A 10,923-nucleotide genomic window follows, 5' to 3' on the forward strand; every position below is an offset into this window, starting at 1 on the left:
TATGCCTGCCCATGTAATTGTGGCAGACGCTGTCATAAGGCTTCTGGTTTCCAGATGTAAGCAAATTACAGTTAAGATTTAAGGATACTATTTATTATAGAAGCCAAGACTATTTTTGTGGGAAAGATCACACATAAACTCATCAGTGGTAGTTAGCCAGGGAGTGGAGTCAGGGCAGATCTCCTGCTGAGCCCATCCTCCCTGTGGCAAGACTTTAAAGGCATTAGAAGGCCACCCTTCTCCTCCCAAAACTATCTTCTCTCATGGCCAGATACCTGGTACTTAAAATTCTCACAAGGAGAAATGTAAAATGTATTCTTTGGGAAATAAAAAGTAATATATTGGATCACTTGTCAATCACTTGTGTTTTAATGTGTACAAATGGCAAGGAGAAGACAGCAGTAGAATCAATAGGCACACATAGAGCAAGAGGATTAACATGCCAGACAGATGAAAAGTCACCCATTGGGGAATTAGAAAAGCAGAAACACTGTTCAGTACCAACACCAGCCCATGATGTTGAGCCAACCCCAGTTAGAGCTGCTTATAAGACTAGGGTATAGGGCTTCCATAGACTATTCCATAAAGGCGACTTTTGCCAATTTACCAGTTGCCCACCCTGACTACATTGAGGGGAGAAATTGTGATGGTAATTGAGGAACTAAAATATGAGATGATGCTTAAACAGGGTTTCCAATGAGGGACAAGCAGGAGAGGACCTGGAGAATGAGCCAGGCCAGTAGTAAGATGGACCAAGCAAAGAGAGGAACAGACACCTCAAAATGGGAACCCATGGGCCCATTCCACAAACCCTCTCCAGAGCCACCATTGTGTCTCATACACTCAGTCTTGGACTCCCAATGGGAGTGGCGTCCCAGTGGGGGTCTTATAAACCGAGTCAGAAAAATGCAAAGTTCATCAGTATGATTTTTAACTCTACCCAGTCTAGAATAAGGAAGCCAAGAAGAACATGAAATGATCCAAAACAATGTTACCTTAATTAATTGTCCTAGTCTTCTGGGAAAGCTGGATTCAGGAACCACTCAAAGATGGAAAGAGAACTGGTTTAGGTGACTGCTTTTCAGATCAAGGGGAACAGCAAATGCTAAAACATTTTTGTAGTACACAGAGGAAAAAGCAAAGTAGACTTCATGTTTAGTATGAATGCGTTGTGTTGAACTTTTGCATTAAGTTCACTGTCAAGTTGGTGCTTTGAGACAGATTTGAAAGAGCCACTGAAATATGGCTTCTTCCCCTAGTACTCCACAGACCCTGCTCTTTACAGTTCCCAGGGATCTCCCCATTGTTATTTCCAGTTAGATTTGTCTGAATTCTCATCTTTTTGACCTGGATGCTTTTGACCATCTTCTCGTTGAAACTCTGAATTCTTTTGACTTCTGTGTCACTGCAGCTATTCTCCACTTCCCTTTCCAACTGTTTTTAACCAGGTGTCATCTGTATCTTCAGAGATCTGGCTAAACCATGGCAGAACCTCATGTCAGGGACTTTGGAGAGCCACAGGCCCACTCTGTCATTTTTATCAGTGGTCCCCAAGGTTCTTCTAACATCTTCCCCTTCACAGTGTTAACAACTATCATTCTATGATCTTTTTAAAACGATTTTTATTTAAAATATAGCTGACATACACTATTATATTAGTTTTAGGTGTACACCATAGTTATTCAATATTTATATACTTAAAGAAGTGATCACCATGGAAAGTCCAGCAACCACCTGACACTACAACGTTATCACAATATTATTGACTATATTCCCCATGCTGTACAATACATCCCCATGGCTTATTTGTTTTATACCTGGGAATTTGAACCTCTTATTCCCCTTCCCCTTTCCCACTATAGTGGGCAGTGTTGTGGTCACCAGGTTAATGTAGACTGTAGTTTGGTGCCAGAGCTGAGCCTGGAGCTACTCAGCAAAAGGCTCAGAGCGCACCAAGTCCAGTCATCACTTGCTTGGGGCCCATGGGCTCTGATAGTTTTTCAAGAAAGAGTGCAATGTGGAAGGGAATGGCTGCTCGGGGAGAAAGTGCCTCCAGCTGTGCTTGCGTTGGGTGGAGCGGGGTCCCAGCTGAGGCAGCAGGCAGAGCTCAGAGCTCACCAGGCCAATCAGTTTCAGATTTGGCCTGTGGGGGGCGGGCTCAACGTAGGAAAGATGGCGTCCACACCCGGCTGCACGAAAGGAGGAGCCCTCACCAGGAACGTGCCGACAGTCCTCCAGTCTTCCTTCCACAGCCACACAGCTCAGTCAGCCCCCCATATGTCTCTGGGGCCCCGTGAGCCACCGTACCTCCGCTGGAGCCCCAGGTGAGTGCCTGCGAGCGAGTGAATCTGTGCGTGGGCTGTTTAAGAGGATGTCTGGGTTTCCTGCAGCCTTCTGTCTCACCCAAATGGTCGGAATCGCCACTGTTGTTCACAGCAAAATGTTGTGGGGACTCCTCTTCCCAGCATCAGTACTCCGGACGGGGGAGCCTGGTGTGGGGTGCTGGGGTTTCTCGCTCTTATGGGGGAAACCACCACGGCTGAGATGTTCCTTTTGAATCTCAACTGCCAAAGGGAGGTTTGGGGCCTGTTCCACATCTCTGCCCCTCCTACCAGTTTTGACGTGGCTTCTTCTTTATATTTTTAGTTATAAGACTTCTGTTTAGCTAGACTTCAGATGGTTTTCCAGGTTGATTGTTCTATAATTCAGTCATAGTTTCAATGTGTTCATGGAAGGAACACAGGCGTAGTGTTTATCTACTCAGCCATCTTGGATCTCTCCAGCTCTGTGATCTTTATGAGGTGACTCGCCAACATCTCTCCCAAATCTAGTCATTTATTTTCAGCTTTTTCCATTGGAGACACACTGTTGTTTTATTTTCTCAGGCCCAGAAACTTCACTCATATTGACCCATAGTAGGTATTCAACCAGTACTAGTTTCCTTCCTTCTCTTTCCATTTTGCAGGCAAGGCCTTTGGGGGGAGGGGGTGCGGGAATGGGATTAGTGACTTTATGAAAGATCCCAGAGAGCTCTCTCACCTCTTTGCCATGTGAGAACACAGGAAGTTAGCCATCTAGGAACCAGAAAGCAGGCTCTCACCAGATACCAAATTTGTTGGCCTTCATCTTGGACTTTCCAGCCTCCAGAAGTGAGAAATAAACGTCTGTTGTTTATAAGTCACCCAGTCAATGGTATTCTATTATACAAACTAAGATGGGGATAGGAAATGCCAGGCGAGGGTTGGTTGCTGTATCACCCAGGGTGGTCTGGAAAACTTGACATGTGAGTAGATGCCTCAAGGAAGTGAGAGAGAACACTCAGTCAGAGAGAATAGGTACAAAGGCCTTGGTTGGGCAAGACTTAATTGCATGTTCAAAGAATAGCAAGAAAATTTTTAAAAATTCTGGCCTGAAATGTCAATCCTGTCTTAGAGCATTTCATTGTATAGGTACACCACACAATTCAGCTGTTTAAATGATCACTGGTGGAGTTTGAATTTTTCCATTTTGGGCAGAAACAAACAATATTTCTATGAATATTCTGGTATCTGTATCTTGGTCACATAAGCAGTTTCTCTACAGGTAGAAATTTTGGCCATAGGATAAGAATATCTTCAACTTTCCTAGGTAGTTTCCAATTTTTTTCCAAAGTGAGTGTTAGATTTTTACCATAGAAAATGTTCTATCTCCAATTAGCTTCCATACCTCAGGCTGTTCCTCTGAAATCCACCTCACCCTTTGCCCATCCACTCCCCCACCTCCACCCATCTCAGTCCTTGTTTTCTCTCACCAGCCTCCTGATTGATCTTTTTTCTTTCCCACCCAATCCATCACTTGTGGGGCCAATTGGGCCCATCTAGGACCTATCACAAACCAGTTTATACATAGCTGCCTGATATATCATATGCCATCCTTCCTTACAAGCAAATCTCACAGATTCAAAGCACTGCCAGATATGGTCCTACCTCACTCCTTGGCACTTTCAGCTCCCACTACCACATGTATCCTCTGCTCCACACTAAAAACTGGTCTGTCAGGCTCTAAATACACCTCCTGCTTCCTCATCTCCTTACCAGGTAAAGTTCATGCTTGCAACATATTTCCCTCTTCTCAAATCTTCACACATTCTTCTGTCTAAACATATCCCATCAAACTTTATTTCAGAATTATGCTAATATTATATATTAATAGTTGATTAAAGTTGTGATTGATGTGGTCCTGAGAGGAGTTGAGCACAGCATTTACCTACTTCACCATCTTGTCCAGAAAATTGGAGCCTTTTCTTATCACTTTCTCGCATCTTGGAAATTCACCTTTGTTTACTTGTACCTTTCTTGAGCTACATTGATGTTTGTGTGTATGTGGTTATTTCTTTGTCTTATCCACTCTAGACTGTAAACATGCTGTGGGCCAGGACTGGGGCTGACCTATTTGTGTATTCTCAGCACTGCACACAGTACTGGCACACACAATAGATGATCGATTATGGTTGTGGCACTCAGATCGCACCAAACTGAAAGGAGAACTAAAGTAGTGGCTGTTGGACTTGACAGATTTAATAATTCAGAGATAAGACAAGTGGGAGGTAAGGTAAGATCAATGTTTGTTGGATGAGATCATGAATATTGGCCTTTTTGGGAATTATAGGAAATAAAATGATAAAGAGGTTATAGAAGAACATTATAGATATGAACAAAGGCCTAGAGGAAAGAGTAAATTTGAAGAGAAGGCGGTAAGGAGATCTGCCTGCCTGCATTTTAAGGGTCTTTACATTACAAAGTATTGGGCATAATAAGTGGGTACAAGATGAACCAGTTTGGCAAAGATAAGTTTTAGTCCAATCAATTGTGATGGCCTGATACCAAATGAAACTGTCCTATGGGCAAACAAAGACCTGGAACTTGAACTGAGATAAGAGTGAGATTTGGGTGTCATCAGCATAGAGGTGCTAGTTCTCCCTGAACAGGGATGTGGAAAGAAAAAAACAAAGAGTCAAGGACCTAGGCATTTCCTCCATTTGGGACAGAAAGGGGAAGAGAGGCTAATCAGGAAACAGAGGATGGGTGGTCGGAGATGGAAAAAGAGGACCCAGAGTGTGCAGGGCTATGGAAATCATCGGAGGTACATTTTGAGGGAAGGGTAGATATCTCTATTGGTGGTGCAGATGCAGCCTAATTGTTGAGAGGAGAGGGTAGCTGCTCTTTGAGCGGTTTCTACAGAAGCTGGTCTGCACAGTGTAGGAGAAAAAGAAGCAAAGAATTGCACAGTGATGAGGGTGACAGTGGGAGATAGCAGTGAGGTTGGGAGAGGATTCTCAGAATTGCCAAGGACCCTGCAGCCAAGGCAAGATGGGCATGAGTGTTGAAGGCCAGGTCTTCTGCATGGTCTTCCCTTGGTGGGAGCCTCCCAGGAGGACAGCCCTCCCTCACCATCAGCATTTACCAGTGGAAGAAGATGGCTGTGTTCATTCAACCCATTTCATCCTCCTAATGAAGGGGTGTTTTTATGAAACAGCCATGAGAAGTACTTTACAATGCATGACGATGAATTAGAAACACATTTACAATGCCAGAGAAATAAAGTTTATTGGGAAGTAAATGAAGTGGCCTCCTTGCATTCCAGAGAATAGCAAAGAAGCCAGGAAAGCAGGAAACACAATACGTGTAGGAAACGCCCTGAATTAATACCTGGAGCTCAGACTACAAGGAGCTGGACTTCTTCAGACACAGAGAGACTTAATCTTCCATGGGAGGGAGTTTACCAGACATTGGAACTTGATGATGTGTGCCTTTGCTTGTTGGATCTGGAAAGCATTTCCATGTCTAGAAATATCATAGCTGGTATGACAAGATTTCTAAAGGCAACTGAGCTCCAGCAAAGTCAGGACCTGGGGACCTTTTCTATGCTTGATCTAAATGGCTTCATTGTCGTCTTCGAAGAAGATGTGCGTATTTAAATTAACAGCTGCCACAGGGCCCGCAGGACTTTCCACAAGCATTGGTGGTGGCGCATGGGTTGCAGGGCAGCCTAGGAGAACACAGAGGTTTAGAATAGTTTGGGAAGAGTGATAGAGAAACCCCCAAGGTGCTTAATGAAACAATCTATGAATTCTCAGTGGGTAGAGTTAGTTGGAATCAAATGTGATTGTTACTAAATCTTTCTCCCTTCCCCGGAATGCCATGTGCAGAAGTGGAAAATTGTCCTTTTGAAAAAATTATTTCATGCTCTTGACACTCAGGAATTTAACACACTCTGCCATGTGCGATAGTTATTGTTGTGAGTAAAACTCTCTCTATCACCACCTCTCCATTGTTAGCCCCCTGAGGCAGGGATGGTATGACCTTCACCTTTGACCTTTCATAAACATTTAACTATCACATAGTAGACACTTGACTAATGTGTGTTATTTGGTGAATTGAAAATATGGCCAACGTGTGAATACCATGTCATAGTCCCACCACACTCGTTTTCCCAGAAATCCTTCGCCTCATACTCACTTGCAGTCCTCACTCTCCAGAAGGTTCCGGTACGTGTTGATCTCACATTCCAGCCGCGCCCGCACATCCAGCAGCACCTGGTACTCCTGGTTCTGTCGCTCCAGGTCACCCCTGATCTCAGCCAGCTGGGACTCCACGTTGGTGATCATGCACTGCACCTGGGACAGCTGGGAGCTGTAGCGGGCCTCCGTCTCTGTCAGCGTGTTCTCCAGAGAGTCCCTCTGTGTAGGGGAGATATAGGATGTCAGGGCAGCTCCTTTACCCTATGGAGGTTTCTCCATAGGGTTCCAGAGAAGTCCAAGCTTCAAGAGTTAAGGAGAGCATGGCCCACAGAGCATCCCAGGGACTCGGATCCACCGACCTCACATCTCTCACCCGGAGGTCTGAACCACACCCACCAGGTTGTGCTGGGCCTGCAGCTCGATCTCCAGGGCGTTGACCGTGCGTCTCAGCTCGATGATCTCTGCCTGGCAGGTCTGCAGCTGCTCCGAGCTGGACACCACCTGTTTGTTCAGCTCCTGAGTCTGAAACACCAAAGGGGAGAGACAGGATCAGACCCTGCCTTAGGGGCCCCGAGTGGCCTTGGGTCCTGAGTGACTGTGTGCTGAGGTGCTGAGGTTCCCACCTGGTTGTTGTACCATTCCTCCACGTCCCTGCGGTTGGTCTCCACCAGGGCCTCGTACTGACACCTGGTCTCATTGAGCACACGGTTCAGGTCCACTGTGGGGGCAGCGTCCACCTCCACGTTGAGGCGGTCCCCAATCTGGCAGCGCAGGGTGTTGACTTCCTGGTGGAGAAAGGGGAAGAAATGAAGACACAGAAATAGACTTTCTATCTTCCTGCGGTAGGAAAGTGAACACAAGCCTACCTGAAAATTCACTGTTAAAGACTATCCTGAATATTCCCAAAGACTGACACAGATGTTTTGTAGGAATATACTTGAAGAGGGGTCATTTTGATTGTTTTCCCAGAAAACTGAAACAAGTTCACTTTTCCTATAAGACTAAGTCCCAGCTCCTTGGTATCTGCAAATTTCCCATCACATTCCTGTAGGTACCACATGCCCATCCATGGGCCATTCCAAATATACCTTGCTCACTCTGCCACCTCTATGTCTTTGCTCAGTCTCTTCCCACAGATGGCAACAGCCAGTATTAAAATCTTCCTCTTTCCCATGACATACCTCTTGAGAAGAGTTTCCTCCTTATCTCCTTTCAGGCAGACTAAGTTGTTCCCTGAGTGGGCTGTTCCTACGTCCCATATAGTACTTACTGTTTTCCTCTGTCCCTATTATAGCACCATGTTTTTACATGGCTGTCTCTCCAGACTAGAGACTAGACTGTGAGCTCTTTGAAGAAAGGGGCCATGTCTTATTTCTTTTTTTCCCTCTGTCTCTACCATTAAATTCAGGCCCTAACAGCGACCAGCAGAGAGCATAGATGTCCTTCCTCAGCATTTCCAGCACCTGGCCAACCCTCCCAGCTCACCTCCCTCCATGTTATGGCTATAGCGTCATCATTCCCTGAGCTGACCTTGAGTTCTTCAGAGAAGGGTGCTGCCCAGGGATCCTACGGCAATTGCCTCCTGATTCCTGATGCTAAAGGCTTAGTGCTGAAGCCTTTTTTTTCTTTTCTTTTCCTCTCACCTCCTCATGGTTCTTCTTGAGGCAGAGCAGCTCCTCCCTCAGAGACTCCACCTGGGCCTCCAGGTCGGCCTTGCACAGGGTCAGCTCGTCCAGGATCCTGCGCAGACTGTTGATGTCCGACTCCACCAGCTGCCGTGAGGACCGCTCCATCTCATACCTGCACACAGATGGGAGTGGGAGGGAGAACCAGGAAGGAAGCCCATCTTCCTGCCCCATGTCCTGTTTCGATGGGATCAGCCTATCTTTGAACTGACAGTTTTCTGTCCCTTCCTCTTCATGTTCCCCTCAAGCTCTGCGTGGATAGGCTAGAGAGGAACTGACTCATGCTAACACCGGAAGGCGCCCATGGGGACTCCTGAGATGGCGTCTCTCTCTCCTCTCAAAGTTGTTGGTTAATATTCCCCCAAAGCAGTCCATTCTCCGAGAATTTATTTCAGTCTCTGAATGTGGGTGTTTAAGAAGGCATTCCAGAAAGTCCAGTATGGACTGAAGAGCAGACAGCATAAGGGTTTTGAGTCTGGATCTCTGTTTGAAGCTAATTTAGATAATCAACCATAGAGGAGAAATAAAAAGGGAGAAATAGCTTCCTCTCCCCGGTCATGTTAGGCCCACAGGAACATGAAAGAGCCGTAAGGACCATGGAGGTCACCTGGCTGAAAATTCTCCACATACTTGGTTCTGAAGTCATCAGAGGCCAGCTTGGCATTGTCAATCTTCACCACCATCCTGGAGTTCTCAGACTTGGCACAGAGAATCTGAAAACAGAATTCCACTGTGAGGACCACTTTAACTTGAGAATGTCTTATTGTTCAAAGACAACCAGCTGTTGTTCTGCCCCCACAAGCCCCACCCGCTCACCTTCTGCTGGAGCTCCTCGATGGTCCGGAAGTAGGACTGGTAACTGGGGCACATCAAGGGCTCCTGCTGCTGGCACCGCTCCTGGATGCGGCACTCCAGCTCCGCGTTGTCCCGCTCCAGCTGGCGCACCTTCTCCAGGTAGCTGGCCAGACGTTCATTCAGGAACTGCATGGTCTCCTTCTCGCTGCCATTGAAGGAGCCCTCGCAGAACCAGCCACAGTTGCCCACATTGGCGGGGATGTTGCAGGCGCCGGGCAGGGGGATGTTATGGCAGCTGGGGGCCACACAGGGCCGGGAAGGGCAACCGGAATGGCAGCTCAGGTTGGACAGGCAGCAGTTGTAAGGCATGGTGCTGGGAGGGATGATGGAAGAGCAAACAAGCTGATGGTAGTGGATTTGGGTGAGGTTTGAAGTCTCTCTTTCCTCTGTGATCCTTTTATACCCTTAATTGTGGGCGGGGGCTTGGCATACAACATAGTTTCCTTTCCTAATGCTTCAGGTAATTTTTTTTCACCAAAATATGCTAGTTAGATGCCTCCATAGAGTCTTCCCTCATCCTATAAAATTATTCCATTCAGCTTGTGTCACACCAGGATCCTCCTGGGTGCTGGTGGTTGGTGAAATCAGAGTTTCATCAGATGACTTCAAAGGAGGTAGAATCATCACAGAGCCCCAAATGGCTCTCCCCATTACTCAGAAGGGAAGTCAGCCAGGGACATGGGGTGGGGTTGTTTGGGACTTCTCACCTGTGGGGTTCTGTTCCTGGACTCCCTAGAAAGAGAGTTTGAAGTGAACAGTCTTCTGGTGGATTTTTTCTCCCAAATGTACCCACATTTCAACATTCAGTTCAATTTGTCTTTATAGCAGAAACTCATCCTTGTATTAGCTGCAAGGATCCGGAGCCTCACTCAGTGAGAGTATTAGTTGGGGCTTAGGGAATTTGTCAGTAATGGAGAGATTGAAAATAACTGAGTGTTCATGGTTGGGAAATGAAACCAGCAAAATGGGCAAACTATGGCCCATAGGCCAAGTTCGGCCTGCTGTTCTTTTTTATAAATAAAGTTTTATTGGCTCACAGTCATGTTCATTCACTTAGGTATTGTCTATGGCTGCGTATGTTCTACAATGGCAGAGTTGAGTAGCTACAACAAAGACCAGATAGCCTGCAAAACCTAAAATATTTACTGTCTTGCCCTTTACAAAAAAAGTTTACCAACCTTCATTGAAGCAATAATCTCCTCAAAGACGAGAAAGAAAAGATACATACAGAAGGAAACGTATGCTGGGAATAGTCCACAGAGTGAGAATTCAAGTGGCAATTTTGACACATAAATGTGAAGCATAATACTTCAGACTCAACTAGAAAACAAAACCAGAATGAGGTGCTCAGACCTACCTTTGTGTCCATGGTGATCTTATCTCAAAGTCCCTAGAAATTTCTCTTGCCTTTTTCCTAGATTGATCCTTTTTCTGAGAGCACTGATCATCCCTAGAGTAAGACTCTGCAGTGTGAGATGCTCCCAGAACAAGTCACAGCACCCATGAGAATGCAGCTTGCCTCTGTCGTCCTGAGAAGTGGATACTATTTATGATGAATATGCAGCTTTCTTTTTTTTTTTTTTTACTTTTTTTTTATTAAATTTATTGGGGTGACAATTGTTAGTAAAATTACATAGATTTCAGGTGTACAATTCTGTATTACATCATCTATAAATCCCATTGTGTGTTCATCACCCAGAGTCAGTTCTCCTTCCATGACCATATATTTGATCCCCCTTACCTTCATCTCCCACCCCCTCCCCCCTTACTTTCCATCACCTCTGGAATCAGATACCCTTTGACACCTCCAAACACTTGGGAGTCTCCCTCTTGCCCAATAATGAGTCTTAACAAAGTAGCCCTTCCCATCACACCTCCTATTCC

General features: G+C 45.8%; 1 protein-coding gene across 1 annotated transcript; it reads right to left on the reverse strand.

Annotated features, from left to right (window-relative positions):
- Positions 1 to 6,493: 6,493 nt before the first annotated feature.
- Positions 6,494 to 9,363, reverse strand: LOC109455750 (keratin, type I cuticular Ha3-I-like). The gene is made up of 6 exons (XM_074319374.2): positions 9,001 to 9,363; positions 8,815 to 8,897; positions 8,143 to 8,299; positions 7,123 to 7,284; positions 6,896 to 7,021; positions 6,494 to 6,718 (listed from the first exon to the last, which is right to left on the reverse strand). The coding sequence occupies exons 1-6, from the start codon at positions 9,346 to 9,348 to the stop codon at positions 6,494 to 6,496; spliced, it is 1,101 nt and encodes a 366-aa protein (XP_074175475.2). The 5' UTR covers positions 9,349 to 9,363.
- Between the last annotated feature and the right edge of the window lie 1,560 nt (positions 9,364 to 10,923).

The sequence above is a fragment of the Rhinolophus sinicus genome, chromosome 12 (genome assembly GCF_057876585.1).
Source record: "Rhinolophus sinicus isolate RSI-liver-muscle chromosome 12, RSI-T2T, whole genome shotgun sequence".
NCBI classification, from domain to species: domain Eukaryota; kingdom Metazoa; phylum Chordata; class Mammalia; order Chiroptera; family Rhinolophidae; genus Rhinolophus; species Rhinolophus sinicus.